The 19307-nt window shown below is 34.0% G+C and overlaps 2 protein-coding genes across 2 annotated transcripts; one reads left to right on the forward strand and one right to left on the reverse strand.

Moving 5' to 3' along the window:
- Window positions 1–452: 452 nt before the first annotated feature.
- Window positions 453–2365, forward strand: LOC140989626 (glyceraldehyde-3-phosphate dehydrogenase A, chloroplastic-like). Its single transcript, XM_073458917.1, has 5 exons — window positions 453–632; window positions 796–915; window positions 1007–1308; window positions 1384–1628; window positions 1704–2365. Exons 1-5 carry the CDS (start codon window positions 603–605, stop codon window positions 2204–2206), a joined length of 1200 nt encoding a protein of 399 aa, XP_073315018.1. The 5' UTR covers window positions 453–602; the 3' UTR covers window positions 2207–2365.
- A 213-nt stretch (window positions 2366–2578) lies between these two features.
- LOC140989627 (uncharacterized) lies at window positions 2579–5653 on the reverse strand. The gene is made up of 3 exons (XM_073458918.1): window positions 4967–5653; window positions 4103–4598; window positions 2579–2873 (listed from the first exon to the last, which is right to left on the reverse strand). Exons 1-3 carry the CDS (start codon window positions 5586–5588, stop codon window positions 2867–2869), a joined length of 1125 nt encoding a protein of 374 aa, XP_073315019.1. The 5' UTR covers window positions 5589–5653; the 3' UTR covers window positions 2579–2866.
- Window positions 5654–19307: the final 13654 nt, after the last annotated feature.

The raw sequence follows: 19307 nt of genomic DNA on the forward strand, positions 1-19307 counted from the left end.
ATATATAATTTGATACGACTTAAATTTCAATTCGATTAAGATTTGAATAGATCCCAACTAAAAAATAAATATTAGGAGAACGAAGCCAGAAAAATAAATTAGGAGGCAAAAAATTAATTTTATATAAATAGTTAAATATTAAAATATATATATATGAGTATACATATAGTAATTGTCCTAGATGCACAAAATAATTACCATTGTTATATTTTCTAACAAAAGTGTGATTATTTAAAAAAACACTATTAATTCAGTACAATAAAATTTTCAATGCACTTCTATGACATGTTTTCCAGCAATCATATTTGCAAAAAAAAAAACCGATGGGAAAATAATACTTTAATTATGGTGGTGTCATTCATATATCTATTATTATTATTATTATTACAAAAAAGAAGCACGGCCATTCAATGAGTGTGAGGCTAAATCCATCGAATCTCATCTAATCCACTCTTTCTCTCCAAGACATTCGTACGATCCCCTTACTCCACACAAAAAAAAAACCCATATCTCGACTCACTTTGCCACACCAAAAACCATTAACAAAAACAGAAAGAGCAGCAGCAACACTGCTAGCTAGCAGCTTCACCAGCTCAAGAAAAATGGCCTCAGCAGTTATTTCATCTCTGCAGGTCCACTACTAGCTTCTTCACACTCTATATATCTTCATATTTATGTACTCGAACAAGTTTAAATTTCATCACGTTTCAATGAATATGTGTGCGTATATGTGTGTGTGTATGAGTAGAAGATAGATGTATATGTATATGATTCAAGAATAGATGCATACTGCAGGTGGGCTGCAGCAAAGGGTTCTCAGAGTTTTCTGGACTCCGGAGCTCATCATCGGGCCTTCCGGTTAATCAGAGACTCAATGACGACTTTGTATCCGTCATCTCCTTCCAGACATCAGTAGTAAGTTCATGCTTCTCTCAGATTTTCATCTGTATGGTGATCTAAACATGCTCACCAATAGCATCATACGTTTTCTTGAATGAATGTTTAGATTGGCGGAAACAAGAACAAGAAAGCAGTTGTGGAGGCCAAACTGAAGGTGGCAATCAATGGATTTGGAAGGATAGGAAGGAACTTCTTGAGGTGTTGGCATGGAAGAAAGGACTCCCCACTGGACGTGATCGTCATCAACGACAGTGGAGGTGTTAAACAGGCCTCTCACCTTCTGAAATATGACTCTACACTTGGTACATTCGACGCAGATGTCAAGGCCGTCGGTACCGATGCAATCTCCGTCGATGGCAAGATCATTAAAGTCGTGTCCGATCGTAATCCGGTCAATCTCCCTTGGGGGTAAACAAAGATATGTAAAGTATAACAAATTTTTGTCTTGTTTTTATCTCATATATCATGTGGGCTGTGTGACAGGGCAATGGGGATTGATTTGGTAATTGAGGGAACTGGAGTGTTTGTTGATAGAGATGGTGCGGGGAAACACATTCAAGCAGGAGCAAAGAAGGTTCTTATTACAGCACCTGGAAAGGGAGACATTCCTACTTACGTTGTCGGTGTCAATGCCGATGATTACAACCCCGACGAGAGCATCATCAGCAATGCTTCATGCACAACAAACTGCCTCGCGCCTTTTGTTAAAGTTCTCGACCAAAAGTTCGGTAAGCAGCTCTTATATGTCGATAAATTTAGAATTTTACGGCAATTAGAGAATCTTGCCCAATTATCACAATCAGGTATCATAAAGGGAACAATGACCACAACTCACTCCTACACCGGAGACCAGAGGCTTCTCGATGCAAGCCACCGTGATCTGAGGCGTGCAAGAGCTGCAGCACTGAACATAGTGCCTACATCTACTGGCGCAGCAAAGGCCGTTGCCCTTGTTCTTCCCCAACTCAAAGGGAAGCTCAATGGCATTGCCCTTCGTGTCCCCACCCCTAATGTCTCGGTGGTGGACCTTGTAGTCCAGGTCCAGAAGAAGACATTTGCAGAGGAAGTGAATGCAGCGTTTAGAGAGGCAGCGGATAAAGAGCTCAACGGGATCTTATCAGTTTGCGATGAACCACTCGTTTCCATGGACTTCCGTTGCAGTGACGTGTCATCCACCGTGGATTCATCCTTGACAATGGTTATGGGAGATGATATGGTTAAGGTCATTGCTTGGTATGATAACGAATGGGGCTACTCACAGAGGGTTGTTGATCTTGCTGACATTGTTGCCAACAATTGGAAATGATATTATTGAAGGACATAGTATATAATTATTTGATATATTGTAGATCCTCATTTCGTTTTGGACTTGTAATGAGGAAGCAAAAAATTTTCACTTGTTAATTCTTATTGCTTGCTACCGATGCATATTAAAATCCATGTAATGTAACCACCAATAATTTCTTTACTCACAGGAGGAGCCTTCATCAACTAGCCTACTCTACTATATTATTAGCTCTAACAAAGTAGTAAAACTGGTCAATTTTGCAGCTCTGATCTTTTGGGAGTTTATTATGGTACAAGTTGGGTTTTATTTGCCGAGGACGAAGTAAGGACTGGGACTGGGAAGGTCCCCGAGTTGAGATATGCTTTATTTTGTGCAGTAACTGCACTTGTCTTGTGTAGCACACCAATGAGGATTAAATTTATCTTAAATTTTCTAAGCAGCAATGTTTTCTGACAAATCTTAGATCTGAAATTCATCCAAAATCACAGATACAAAATTACATAAACTTCAGGATCAGCATTTCCGCTAAATTAAAAGAGTGGATGGTAATAGAAGATGCAAAAAGAAGCTGGTTTCCAGAACTTATTTACTAGATAAATTGTATAATTTATCCCGGATAATACCTTCCAACAACATTTCTGCATAACTTATTTCAGAAACAACCACCCAATCACTCCATCAGACCCTGCAGAAAATAGAACAGATATCACCACTCCAATGAAAAAAGTAGCATCCGTTATCTAGTAAAGAAAGCTGTGTCTGCCATGGGTTAAATATTCCATATCCAGGATACAAGGTTGGAGACAGAATTTTATCAGGGATTAGAAAACTTCGTAAAAATCAAACATTACTATATAACAGATCCATGAAAGGAAATTCAAGCCCAATAGTAAATGAAAGTGAGAAATCCAAGATGGCAACATGTTATACAGTTCACCAGAAGAGTTGAAAAGATACACTAGAGTACCTTATGAAGAATATAATAAACCCCATATCTAAATCAAAATATCGTAGTATCCAAACTTCTGTAGATAGTATTAAATTGAAACGTTTTATAAGTTTTCAAAAAGGGAACAACATTGTTACATGCAGACTTTCAATACACAACCTTCTGGTCGTATGAGGTGGTGTATAGAAATGCAAATAACAGGTGATATCATGTAAATCATCAAGAAAGGGACACTTCTACAACAGCAAGTGGACATAATTACTTTCTGCCATGTGTAGGAGCTCCAAGGTCGATACTGATGCAACACCAAATCCATTTGGTGTAGCACACATCCTGTCAGATCAAATATTCTGCATTTCCTTCACATGGAATCCACCACCATCAATGTTCCCATTTCCCCACTACTAAATTCAGAATCCCTACTATATTTATACTGAAGCCTTGAAAAAAATGTCCAAATCTGCATCAGTCAGAAGGTCTGAAGTTATCGCTGGTGGAATTAGAGCTAGAGAAAGGGAACTTTCAACCCCACAGAAAGATTTTGGCATGACTCATTTCTGAATATGCTATTTCATGTGGAAATTGTTGTCAATGACATGACATAATTGGATGAAAAGCATTATCACAGAAAAAACACGCAATAAGAACCTACTACATTGGCGTAGCAAGTCTTAATTTTGAGAGGCGATACATAGATCAGCGGACCATCCCACATCAATATAATCTAGTTTTCCAGTCAGCCTTAACTTATTTTGTGATGTAACATCTATGTGGAAATATTCCAATTTCTAAAAATATGATTGAAGCGAAAAGATACCATAAATTCTATTGTTGTGGATTGGAATTTAAGGATATTACATTTGATCACAACAGAGAAGAAAAGAATAAAAGCAGATGCAAAACAAAAAATACAAATATGGAGAGCAAATTTTTGTCTTCAAGAGAAGGTAAGAAAAATGGCATACCATTTGATAATAGAGCCAAAGAGAAAATGTTGCATGATAGGAACCTTGCCCAAAACTTCTACTTTATACATCTTGAGCAGCCCACTGTGAACCTTCTTCCAATTAGGAACTCCACTAATGTCATCCAGCATTGGTGAATGCTCAGCAAACAACCCTTTTTTCATCTTTTTCACAAATACAATGCATCCGATATACAAATACTCTGTTGAGAAGTTCTCCAATATATCTTCATTATGAATTGACTTTGGCTTCATGTACTTGTGGTCAATCAGTTGTGATGAACCAAATACAAATGGCAAGAAATGATAGTCATCAAGCCCCCACACACCATGGGAACCTGCAGGTTCTAAGCAATAGCCAAGTTGCAATTTCCTCATCAACTCCAAGTATTTGACAAACACTCGTGACACCAATGCTTGATAATCCTCATCTTTCACAACACCAAGTCTTGCTAAGCAATATAACCACGCTGCAAAGTTTGTCTCATGACCAGTGCCTACATCATGATTGCAAAAGGATAACAACAGAAGATTAATGCATTGCCTTCACATATGTCATAAGAATCTGAAAGTTTCTAATGCATACTAAGTCAACAAGTTACTCCCCTTTAACATAGAGATGACACGTCACAATCATTTGAATAAAAGTCCCATATTTTTTACTCTTTTCGCCTTCCAATACATTTAAGTATGTATGACCCCATTAAAATTTCCAATTCAATGTATTGTCCACTAAACTAGAGCACTATTAGAATAAGAATTGGCACTGAATCAATACTTTAGGAGCTGTAAAACGTTCTACAATATGATTAAAAAAAATTAGCATCATCAATTATGCTACTGTTAAAAAACTTAATCAGCATACCATAATCGATGCGAGTAGAGTTGCCAAAGCTATCCGTGAAGTAAGGCACAAGTTCCACAGAGGCAGCATGAAGATGAGGCGGCAGCAATTTTAGCATAAATGAATCTGCATCATTGCAAAGCCGCTCGTGCCATGCCCGAAACGAAATGTTGCCGTACCGAGCAGACTGCGGGGCAGGAGGGATTTCCTCCACGTAAGCAATCAACGTCTGTAGAATGGAAACGATGGCTTCGACGGTGGGAGAAACGTGACAGGGATCGGAGAGCTTGCGAGATCTAACGGACTCGGAAATGGAGACGACGAAGCCGATGAAGTTGAGGAGAGCTGGGGAGGAGTGGAACGCGTCGATGTCGTCTTGGGATCGGATTCTCTTCGAAGGCTCGGTGAATTGGTGTGGCAGAGTGATGGGTTCCACCTGCTGAGACTGCGGGACAGGGGTGCGCATGATGAGCTCTCTAGTGTTGGTGGGAGAATTGGGGAGGTTGACGGCGGGGAATCGGATGGGGATGTAAGAAGGGGTGTCCGACGGTGGCGGCGGGGCGGGGAACACGGTGTGGCCGCCGCAGTTGACGCAGACGGAAGGATCTGGAGTGCAACGGTGGTGGTCTCGCGGAGGATCCATCGATATTTTTCACTGAAATATTCTATCCCTCCGTCGATATATTTTTGTAAGTTGCACCGCCTTTGGTTTTTTTTACTCATTTTATGACTTTCGGGTTAAAGTCATGTAAACAATACTGAGCAATTTTATTTTATTTTTTTTTTTTTTTTTTTTTTTTTTTTTTTTTTTTTTNGTGTTTTTTTGGTGGCCAGTCATTACCTGGTATATTGATAAATGATTAATCATAAAATGATATAATGACATGATATTTTGTGAAATGTGAAAAATACATGTGTTTTTTTAAATTTACTAGTCATAATATGATATAATGACTAGCCATAACTCGATATAATGACGTGATTTTTAGTGAAATGCGAAAAATATATTTTTTTTTCAAAAAAAATAAAAAAAATTAAATTTTTTTCCGGGTACCCTAAAATACCCGATCATTTCGGGTACCCGACATGATCGGGTTAGTGTCGGGTAGTAAAATTTACTACCCGACTTGTCGGGTACCCGAAATTTCGGATACCCGAACCAGAAAAGCCGACCTGCGCTCACCCCTAGCCGTATACCATTGATATTTATTGGATAAAAGTCTGTTAACACAATAACTTACAAATCAGGCGAGCGCAAGGTAAACTGCATTAAAAACCCTTGTGCTACAAGATCTCTTGAAAGATTTGGTATGAAAAAACGAACTTCTGAAAATTGGTCAAGCGATCACCTACTCTACTAACTCGGGTTCATTCAAGGGATCATTTCTCTTATTTTTCAAGTATGCTATTAATTTTTTTATGAAATAGGTATACACAGTCGTTACTCCTCGAAACACAATGAGTAAATCGTATGCTAATATAGTAACTTACAAATTACCTTAGTAAAATAAATTGCATCAAACCTTGCCTGTTTATAGAGATAAAGTTTGGTATTTTTTAAACAATGTTTCATTGTATAATGTTATTATTATTATAATAATAAGATAAATTCGTTTGTGAAAATACAAATTCTCTTCACAAAACCCTAAATATTTCTGACTCCAACATATATTGTTATTTTTAGTTAATTTTATTTATATTGTGTTGTTGTCTTCCGATCACAATGATTCTATCTTCGTAACACGTGCGTTATAAGTGGTAAACAAACTTTGTATGCCATAATTTATAAGGAGCAAATGCACATAAAATAATTATATTGAGTGAAATCGAAAGATCAATTGTCTATTGAAAATTCATAATATAAAAAAAGCATTATCAAATCTTTTCTTGCTTAATTTTTAGTTTTTTTGTCATCTCTGTGTGATTGTTTTGTCTAAATTTTCTGATCATTTTACTGAAATTAGCAATTTTTTCATTACCTTGAATTTGTATGGTTTCTCATTTGGAACATGACGTACTTTGTTTCTTTTGCTATGATTTTGTCATTTTCTTAGTGTTTGTTGTCTTCTTATCTTCTTGTTGTAATTGTTTTGCTATTTCATTTGCGTCATTTGCGTTCTGTCTTTTTCTTGTCTTCATTTTGTATTTCATTAATGTTTCGATTCTTTTTTTCTTGTTGGCATTTCTCTTGAGTTGTGTTTTCTCCAATCCATCCACAATTATTGATATTATTCCATTTTTTGATCAAGACAGACTTGTCTAACTTGAATAGAAAATTATGATTTTCTTTGCTTGGTTGATCAAGTATGCTCCACATTAATTTTTTCTCACAATATAAATTTTGTAATTATTGGCAATATGTATTAGATTATTATAATGTTATTCAAATAAATATTTTAATTCATCTTAGTATGCATGTCAATTATTTTTTGATGGAGCAACCAATAAACATCTCAGCAGCCTCTTCGAACAATGTCACCCTAGCTATTTCATCTTCATTTTGGACCAGCATTGTTATCCAGTATTCGAAAAAATAATTGTGAGAAAGTATACACAATAATTATATGTTTTTAAGCATGCAAAGTTAATTATAATTGCAATATCTTGGGACGATCTCGATATTCAGCTTCACACAATTGGTGCAATCAAACACATTGGTTGTTTTGGCAACAGATATATAAAAGTTATAATATGTCTCATTCCATGGGGTTGATTTATTTTGAATTTCCTTAATGCTTGCGTTAATGTAGTAATACTTGTTCTACATATAATATTATAAGAGTAAACAAATTTAATTCTAGTTATATCATCTCATGTCATCTCAAAACCATAAAAGAATATACAATATAGTTTATCTTTAATAATATATGTTTTCGTTCAAAACAACAACTCATGAAACATAACATCACCATTAGTTCTTCCAAAGTTTTCTTTTGAGCCATCAACTGTTGTATGCCGAGCTACTTTGATTCTTTTATCATATTTTATATACGAAATTCATTCAAAGTTTTCCGATGTTTATTTCTCCTCAACCTGTAAAAGCTGGTAGTGGATAGAAGAATAAGTCAATAAAAAATATAGCATAATTCTAATAAATAATACAAAAAACATAATATAAATACATAGAATATTACACAAATATCACATTCAAATAAGAAAACTTAGCAACATTTTTTGGGAAAATAAACTCAAAACAACAAATACAAAGTATTCTTCAGTTACGAGACATAACAAAACCGCAAAGAAGAGTTATATCAAATGTAGGTGATGACATTCGAAGTCACGGGTGATAGAGATAATTGTGTACCAAAGTTGTTATACATGAATTATTGTAGAATTCAATTAGGCAAGACAATTTATATGTATACGTTATATTTTTACCATGAGTTTATATTTTCAATCTCATGACATGGTGAATTGACCAACACCGCTGTCTTCAATGTAGACAGCTGTAGTCCTAAATATTAGTATAAAAAAAGAAGCAAATTTAGACATTTATTGTCAAATTAGATGATTCATGTATATTTGAAAATACTACCTTGGTACATATTAATTTTTAAATTGCAAAAAACAATAATTGGATTTTGATCTTGAATACGTTGAAGTAGTTGCCCTTCATTCAACGATATATCATCTCATAAATAGATCTCCAACATGTGTCATATATCCACGTGTGAAGTATATATTTTCTAAATGAGATGTATATATAATTATTTTTATAAATTTACGAAATGTTGAACAAAACTACTTCCCTCGGTAAACAACGATGTCATCTTGTTTTTGGAAATGAAATGGTTGGATGGCGAACCTTCTTGATGATGCCAATGATATATATATGTGCATAATAATATTATTTGGTTAAAAAAATATGTAAATATCACAATAAATAAAATGGAAACTTACTTTGGTCATTAGTGTCATTTGGATTACTTGCTAAATGATCAAATTCCCTGGAACAAAATTTAAGTCTACCTATATTTGGCGATTCTTGCAACTCGATGACTAAAGTATCTTTTGCATTATCAACTCAATACTCGGGTTTACATTTGGATAATTGGAATTTATTTGCTTCACGATTGGATTACATTTGGATAATTGGAATTTATTTGCTTCACGATTGGATTTCATGTAAGATAATTTTTGTTACACTTGAGTTAATATTAATAATTATTTAAAATTAATTAATTAATGAAGGACAAAAAATTTTCAAATATTGGCTCTTTTATATATGTATAAATATAAATATAAATAATATAATATGACTTAATATAATTAAAGTACATTAATATACAAGTAATAGAAATAAATAGATTATATATTCTTGAATTAATATTAATAATTAATTAAAATCTATTAATTAATGAATGACTTAAAAGACAATACACAATTCTCAAACATCGGCTCTTTTACATAGATATAGAAATAGATAGATAGTTAATAGATAGGATTATCACTTACATTTTTCAACATCAAATTTTTTATTTTCTCAGTTACATCATTTCCAATATAGAAAAAATGTAATTTAGAGTATGGAAGGAAAATATTTGATTTTCATAACGACACTCATTTGAATGTCGAGAGGAGTTAATGAATATCTATTTGATAAATAATTATATGCATGAATTCTTTTTATTTTTTGCATGTGCACATTATATTTTGTGAATATTTGTATAAGTCTCGGTGAGAATAATAACATAATATAATAATAACGACGACGACAACCGCTTGTTGCATCAAATACCGATAGAAGTTCAGCCTGTCTTCGTTCAGTGAAACATGCATCAGAAAGGAAAAGACTTGATCATGTCAACTCCATGTATGGAAACAGAAAGGAAGATTTTCTGATAAAGAGAAAGATATACAGACTCGGACATATTTTCTCGTCCATCTTTCTATTTGAGTCGTGGATTAGATATCTATTGGGTTGTCTTTGGATCGGAAAGACTTAACAGATTTATCCCTTGATTCTGATCGAGATGTTAACAAGGCATGAATCGAAGTGGGAAAACTCTCTACCTCCTGTGTTCATCTCTTGTTGAGTATGCTCCTCAGACATAGACTACGTAATGGGTGGTCCGCTTGTAAAAATAGAATATCATCACATGAACATAACATTTCGTTGTGAATGTAATTCCTTCCCGAGGTATCGGCTACTATGGACAACGTTCACACGTTAAAAAATTCGACATGATAAATTTTAGCAATATCTTCATAAACTGGCTTAGAATTAATTAACCAATCATTTTGATAAACATAATATAAGAGATATTTAGTCAACCATTTTTAAAAAAAAAAAAAAATCTTCCCAAGTGTATTTGAAATACCCCGACGATGGTCATTTTTAAAAAATAATGGTTGACTGAAGTTAGATAACAAAATATCTTCATAATAATATGAGGGACTCCCGTTCATTCAAATAGCTTAATAATGAATTACATTCTCTTAGGCTGCGTTTGGCTGGAGGATAAAATAAACTAATGATTAGTATGTCTGTCGTAGAAATATAATATATGGTGTAAAATAATATTATGTTTGGTAAGATTTTTAAGTGTAGGATAATTTTGAATTTTTTGATGAAAGGACAAAATTGCCCTTTCTTCTTCCACTCTGGCGGCGGCGGTCCGACGGCCGATCCGGCAGCAGAGATGGCGGCGACAGTCCGGCGACGGCTGACGGCGGCGACGACTTCCAGCTTGCCGGTCGGAAGTGATGGGCCGACGGCGGCTGCGGTATGCCGGTGTCGGCTGGTTCTCGGCGGCTGCCGGCGACGATCTGCCAGCAGTCGGCGGTCGGCCGGCGGTGTCGGTGGCGGCGGCGACGGTCGGTGGTCGGTGGGCGGGAAGTGGTAGTGAGTTTGGATATATGAGAAGGATAAAATTGAAAAAATAAGAAGGATTAAGAGTTGGATAAATAATCCTAGGGGGTGAGAAGTGATTATTTTATCTCAGTTAATATAACCTAATCATTCATAGGAGAGATTGACTTGGTTAAATAAAAAACATACCAAACATGGGATTAGGTGGGTTAAAAAACTATAAACCCACCTAATCCCATGAACCAAACACTGCCTTACAGTATAAAGCAAAAAATAAAATAAAAATAAAAATAAAAATCAACCCCTTATCAACTCTGAACTCTGTGATTTCTCCTGCATCTTGAATTTCTACAATGATTCAAACAGCTTGTCACTTTTGTTGTATTTGCAAAAATCAAAACCACTTGAGATATTAAAGGAATCATATAAAACCCACATTAATTAAGTTATAGACGGCCTAATATCAATATTAAAGGAATCATATAAAACTATATATATATATATAGTTTTGATATGCTGCACACCTACCTTGTACACTTATGTGAGCACGGTAGGTGTGCAGCATATCAAAACTCTATATATATACACACACACACATATATAATGATGATTCAACTCGGTCTATTAATCACATGATGATGATGNCACACACACACACACAAATATAATGATGATTCAACTCGGTCTATTAATCACATGATGATGATGATTCATATTATTTTACACATGCATCGCACGTGTGTCGTTCACTAGCATTCATAAATTCGAACTCAAGACATCAAAATCGTGATCCAAATTTGTTGATCTTAAATCGATCAAGCGGGTTGAAAACGTCGGTCCTTTTAAGATTATGTACACACATTTAAAAAAAAAAGTCTTACCGTTTCCAAATTTAGGACAGTGATGCAGTGCACAACCTAGGCAACAATAACGACGACGGGGACGAAATTGTGTCGAGGGTTCCTCTTCGATATAACACTTCACCAAGCATTGAACAACACGTGTAACTTTTGCTCCAAATATTAGGCAAAGAAACATACATTTCCCATAGCAAATTGGGAAATCACGAGAGCCCCCACACTAGTAGAATTTCCTTGATTTACTTCGCATATTCAATGAATTCATAGGTAGATAATAGTCGAAGTAGACGCACGTGAAGTAATAGGGTACTATTTTAATTCGCATTATAACTGAAGTCGTATTCAAGAAATTAGCGAAGTCTTTGCCAGTTCAATAAGGGAAAACCGATCCGAAATTAGACCGATGTCGAAGTAAAACAATATCTTTTACTTCATCGATTTCATAAAGTGCAGAAGTAATAGCTTATTTATAAGTTCATAGTTTACATTGAATGACGAAGTAAATGTTTTGTATAACTTCACAGGTTTTGTACTTTGGTGAAGTAATTGATGCAAACGACTTCGTTGTTATGAACTATGATGAAGTAAATATGTTTCATAACTTCGCCATAATTTTTATTCGTTGAAATATTTGGTATTTTGTTACTTCACAATTTACATTTATTGACGAAGTAGTCGATTTAAAAGACTTCATTTTTTTTATATTATAGTGAAGTAATTAATAAAGAAAGACTTCACAATTATTGAGTTATAGTTCAGTACACTTCATTATTTAGTTTAGTGTTGAAGTAAATAATCATATTTTATTGCAACACAATTTTTATTTAACGAAGTAATTCTTGATCACCTCCACACTAATTTAATAAAGTAGTGAAATAAAAACATAATTTTCACTTTATCAAAATAATTTAATTAATATACAATAATACCACTATATATACACACACATATAACTTAAAATACATTCATTAGATTCATAAATTATTCATCTAAAAATGATGAAAATCCACGAATCCACAAGTGTATTTACCAATCCACAAGTATATATACAGAAATCCACAAGTATAGCCCAAAAATGTATCCATAAGTACGTATAACCCAAAAATATATCCACAAAACCAAAAGTGTATATCCAAAAGTATATCCTAAAATGCACAATGATGCACATGATCCATTTAAGCACCATAAGAGTAGAAGAATTCGCTCCATTCACTTCTGACTTCATCATATTGAGATTGATTTTAAATTGGTTCTTGATTGATCCTGCAAACTGAAATGTAAAAAATACAATATGCATTAGATTAATAAAATTCTTCCAAAAAAATGACAATATCCACAAATGAAAATGCATTATTCGGAGCCAGTTTCAAGATATATTTCAGCTTAATTTTTAGGAGATTCAACAATTCAAAATAAAGGACAAAACAACATATCAATTATTATAAAATGCATATTACCATATGCATATATATCTCAACGGAAACAAATTATCCCAACCATTAATTCTAATAGCAAAAATTACAGAATTAATAATTATATAGATTTCATTTGCACATATCCCAATGGCAGCAGTTTATCTCAATAATAATCAGAGCATATCATAAAGAAGAAACTTACCATCTTGTCCAACTGTGGATTTTCAGATTCAACTATCTCTCTCATGTATCTCATCACACAATATCCATATTCAACAGAACCACATTTTTTTAGATTACCCTATATATAATGAAATTGAAATGTTAATGCAACAATCACAATCCAAATAATAAGAACTATCTATTCATGTCTTATACATAGGCACAATTCATACCGTCAATTGTTTAAAACATGGCCTTTGAGAAATACCTTTCGTTGCATTGTACATTTTGGCTCCACTACATTTTAAAAAGTAATTTTTTTTTCATATTAATAAGTGAATTCATTCAAAATCAACATAATCTAATACTTGGTTACTATAGTTTTCCATGCATCGTCTCGGTTTCTGTTAATAATTGCCGAAATAACCAGTGGCGAAGTAAAAACCAAAAATTCTACTAGTGACAGAAGCATTGATGCCTGCAATTAGAAGTGTCAAAATAAATAATGTAATTATATTTTTTTACCAATCTTCATTTTCTTAATATAAAAAAAATTCTATCTTGATTGGTATTAATGAAAAAACAGATGATGCAAAATATAAAGAAAATATACAATTTGAAAAATATATAAAATATAAAATTCCCAAAAATGGATTTAAGTGAAGAGTCATTAATATTAATTTTAAGTTGGGAAATTACTTTTTCAATCCAATTATGTGGGTTGGATTATGTTTTCAACTTTTCATGTAGAACAAAATCTATATATGATTAATTTATAGAGGAGAATGTGATTGATTGTAATATGTTATGTTTGTTGGTTATCGATTTTCTCGTGCCCAAACGCAACGGAAGTCTTAAAAATTTTTAGATCTTGACATTCAAGATATTTTTGAGCGCTCGTATGGTTTTAATAAATAAACAATCAAAGGTTGTTTAGTATATACCTCTAGTGAACAATTTCCACTTGGCTCCAATTACGTCGGTATAAGTGAACGTAGCTCTTATTGTAAATCCTACAAACTTTCTTCAAATCTTCTTTCTTCAACTTGCACTAGAAAGTATAAAAGGATTTTGCGTTGAGATTAATTAAACGAGAGAAGACTCAAAACCCTTTGAAAAACAAAGGAGGAGGCCGAAAATTATGAGAGGAGGATTTTCGAAAAATCCTTGCTTGGAGGCTAGGGTTTTCAAAAATTATGAGTGGAATCAATTAACCTCAAACCTAATACACATATATATAAGCTTAGGGCTCATTAATTAAATCAAATACTTAATGGACTTAATCAATTAATTACTCTAGTCCAACTAGTTTAATTAATTAATTAATCTTTTAAAGTCCAATTAAGAACCTTAATAATTTGTATGTTGGTCTTGTACTCCTGCAAGCCCATAATACATACACCCATTACATTTAATTTAAATCCATTATAAATCAACATTTGAATTTAATATTTAAATTATAAATTCAATTCCTTGAATTTATCACCTCCAAAATTTAATATTTAATAAACTCAACTTTTGAGTTGAATAAATTAAATTCTCAAATTTTATAAATTCAGCTCCTTGAATTTATTATCTCCAAATTTTATAAATTCATAAATTCAACTTCTTGAATTTATTATCTCATAAATTCAACTCTTTGAATTTATTTTCTCAAAATTTAATTATCATAAATTCAACTCCTTGAATTTACTATATCATAATATAAATTCAACTTCTTGAATTTTTTCTCTCAACGGGAACAAAATGATATAGTGGTTGTGTGACCCTCAATGATTCAGGGATACAGCTAGCCGTGGGTTTACAACTCTTTGTGATTCAGGAAATAATCCTTTATTCGGACTTACCCTAATTTGCCCCAATCTATGTGTAATGTCTGAATAAAGAAAAAAGTTACTGTTCACGAGATTACTATTCAAGCACTGTGGCGCTAGAATAGTGGTGCCTAGGCGCTAGAGCTACGAAAATTCTAGCGCTGCAGCGCTGAGGCGCTACAGATGCGAAAATTTAATATGTAAACACACTTTGACTTCCACCATTCATCCTCCAATCATTTTCCCTCCTCCTCCATCAAAACTTTTCTCTCCTCTCCATTTTTGAATTTATTCTTCAATTTAAGAGAGATTTGCTCAACAAAATAATGAAATTAAGGTAGATTTGTGATCCTCTCATCACGGGCTTCACGAGGATGTAAGTATTTCCCATTTTTATTCAAGTTTGGAAATGAGTTAAAGTTTAGAATTGATATTTGAGTTCATAAGATGTTGAAGATGTTGTATTTGAGTTGGTTTGAATTTAAAATGGATATGAGCATGGTTTCTTGTTTTTGTGCAAGATCAGTTTTTATGCCTACTGTATTTCGGGTATATGGGACGGTTCTAGTTGGATTTTTGTTGGAAACTTAAATTCGGTTGTTTGACAAACTAAGTGTTTAATTTATTGGACTAAACTGATCAAGAAGTTTGAAGTAACTGAACTACATAAATCAACTGACAGTTGCCTAACTGAAGATTAATGCGCAGTTTATCGAAGGCAACTGAAACCAGCTGAACTGAACTTACGAAGTCAACTGACTGATCAGTTGATATATTCAGTTGGGAGCTTACCAGCGATTGCTTATCAGCTTATCATTCAGCTGTACACGTCATCAATTGGAGAAAAGGACATCCAACCGACAACAGTACAAAGCAGACTGCAACTCATAGTGGAACGCCGCATTTCAGAGCTTATAGTGTACGAATGTTAGAGAAATATTGACGTGGCAATCAACGGGTATAAAGATTCAAATTATATTTAATGTTACCGTTGAAGAGAAGCTTATAAATAGGTGAGAAGAGCAGTTGAGAAACATATCTATCGATCGATCTATCTATTCTCTTAAGCTTGCTATTACCCTGCTGAATTTATCGCTCTTACTCAAGAATCAAAAAGCTCACACTTATCAGATATATTTGTAGCATTTGAGGCTACCTTTCGAGCTTATAAGCACAAACTGTTTTGTTGTTTATTTGATCTTTAACCAGGTCAGTTGTGCTAAGTTCAAAACTGAAGAACTGTGAGATATTTCGTAAACTAAGAGTTTCAGTTTTGACAGTGTTGAATCCAAACTAAAGTGGGTCTGTACAAGTTTTGTATTAATCAAAGTCTTTTAGTGCATATCATATCCTTGTGATAGAAGGGGGTGACGTAGGAGCATTTGAAGTCTCCGAACATCCGTAAATATTTTTTGTGTTCTTACTTCAGTTATTTATTCTATCTTTCAGTCAGTTTATTTTCGCAACTGTTATCAGTTAAACTGATTATCATTGACTGACGAGATTCTTAGTTTCAGTTTGTCACAAAACTGACACTTTATTCGAAAAGATTATAAAATCGTGAGTGTTTATTCAACCTTTTTCTAAACACATCTCAACCAATCAACTGATCCTAACAATTTTGATGTTATGGTCTTCATCAAACTTGTAGAGCATCAAGTTAGCTTCGATTTGGTTCTCGAATCACTCAATTCCATGAAGAAATGAGAGAGATATGTGATTTTTACTAAAACTGGTCTGGAAATCCAAGTTAGTGCAGATTTGTGTACATGCCTTCTATTTATCTGAATTCTGGGATTTATTTGTCGGGATTTGGAATTTGGTGTTCAAATAAAAGTTATAGAACATTGTCTTGTCTTCGAAATGATTCCAAATTGGCTTGATTCCATTGGATATTGAGGAAGTTATGCTCAAAATACTAAACTATGCCATATTTGCACTGACGCAGAATTTCGAAAATTATGTTGTATGTTTCAGATTATGAACGACTGAGTAAATGACTTTATTTGACAAAAGCTTGTAAAGAAGAATTGTTGGGCATTGAGTTTTCTTGCATATCCAATTTGCTGATCTTGATTTGAAGCAATATTGAATTAATTATGAATTTTGTACAGAATTTGCTTTGTTTTGATAAATGATCCGAGTTCTTGAGTTATAGTATACTTCATAGGTTCAAGACTTCTCAACCATATATTTTGATCTCTTGTTGGTAATATTCGAAAGGTATGTTACGATCGGTAACATACGGGGTAAAAATATCATTTTTATTTTTAAATTGAAAATTCTATGGCTCGATGAATTATATTACTTGTGATTTGATGATGATTGTTGTCTTGAGATGAGTTTATTATGATATCGAGATGATTATATTGATTTGCATCATTACATTGCATATTGAGCCACTTGTCGATTCAAATTTGATATGACGGATGTTGTCTTGATTTATTGATTTGTTGGACGTATGGGGCTATAGTTGAGTTGGCATAGTGTATGCGGAGGTCGCTGCTATGACCTGAACACTCTCTCTAAGCGCACCATAGTCCTGGGATTGTAGAACACAACACCCCACCTCGAGCGGATGAGTCGGTGGATGTTGCTGGGGGATTCTTTTCCCTTGGGTACCCTATGACCAGATGATTTACTTGATCTTGAGATTTATTGATAGCACACAGCTTCTGATCATGCATTGCATTATATTGCATCTTTATGAATTTCATATGAACTATTCGTAAATTTTAATTCTCATATATTATTGATTATATCATACTGGGTTTATACTCACCAGCACGTCGGCTACCTCTTGTTTTCATGTACTTGATGGTAGGTGAGGCGAGGCTTGGGATGCCAGAGTCCAGCTCCAAGCGAGGAGATACGAGTTAGAGTGGGATTCTCGGGTCTTAGGAGCTATTTGATAATGCTTGGATTACTTTGGTTCACTGCTTTATTTTGGCATGTTAAAATTTATATTTCAAACATTTGTGACCTTAAAATTATTTTGACGATGTTTATGGTGGTTTGTGAACCACAAATTATGTGTTTTACTAAATTATTTGGTTTGTTACAATTATAATTATTAATAATAGATGTCGGACCCGGGGCCCCACACTATGTATCAACAATTGATCATGAGAATGTCAGAAATCATATTTATGATTAAACCCATCGAATCATGGTAAGAGCGTCTAGTAGCATCGCCCCATGATTCCCTCCGTATCACTGATAGTGCCTGCAAGAACCAGTCGATTATGATTAACGTACAGTACGGTCCCTTCATCTTATATATCACGATCGAATCTGCAACCATTGGTTCATCGAGGGTTGCATAATAATTCGATAACTATGTGACACATCTTTGAGAATAAATAGTCGCATTGCATGTAAAATTGGAGAACTCCTTCTCTAACGTACATCTCATACTCTGGCCAGAGATTCCATGCACTGTTATTTCATCAGATCACATAGGATATCCACACCATAGATGAGCGGTGAATTCGTGACTACAATGCACTGGCTTCTACATGTGTCGCAACTGTACCCAATCTCACCACCTGATGACCCTCCTGGGTCGGTAAACGGGTCAAAGCACAATACTAGCATATAGAGCCTAAATGTTGTCTCGGGTCTTAAGGACTAGTGGTGTACAATCATAACCTCAGACTTATCCTCTCGATGAATGATAACCATTTGGAAAATACGAGGGAGGGTAGTTCGATATAATCATCATATGACTACCCATCTGCATATTTGGATATCTCTATGCCCTTACCAAGAAACGCGGTAAACAACATCACAGATGCTAGTCTCGAGCTCAAACGACCTTTATATATGTTTTAGGCGGCTGAATCGACCAGGAACGAATTTAGATTATACAGTGTTTACAAATGAGTTTCAACTTCGAATTACGATTCATTTATATTAAAGTATAATCAAAGACTTTATCTATGCTGATTGAATGATGACACATATAAAGTAAAACAAAACCATAAAAAGGTAAATTATATTTAAAATAGAGATTGTTTATTACACTTGAGTCAATAAATTCCATAGTCAACCGCTGGCTTACAGTACATCTGCTCTAACAGTGTTATGGATTCATAAAGTGTACAATTAACACAAAAACTCATGTAAGACGATGTCACATGTTAATTTTGTGAAGTGGATCTCCAACCCGATCCAATTTATTAAAAAAATTTATTTTTTATGTTAAAAATATTACTTTTCATTTTAGATATTGACCGAGTTGACACGTCTCATAAAAATAAATATATGATATTGTCTCAAAAAAGATATACTTTA

This window comes from Primulina huaijiensis, chromosome 12 (genome assembly GCF_012295235.1).
Source record: "Primulina huaijiensis isolate GDHJ02 chromosome 12, ASM1229523v2, whole genome shotgun sequence".
Classification (NCBI taxonomy): domain Eukaryota; kingdom Viridiplantae; phylum Streptophyta; class Magnoliopsida; order Lamiales; family Gesneriaceae; genus Primulina; species Primulina huaijiensis.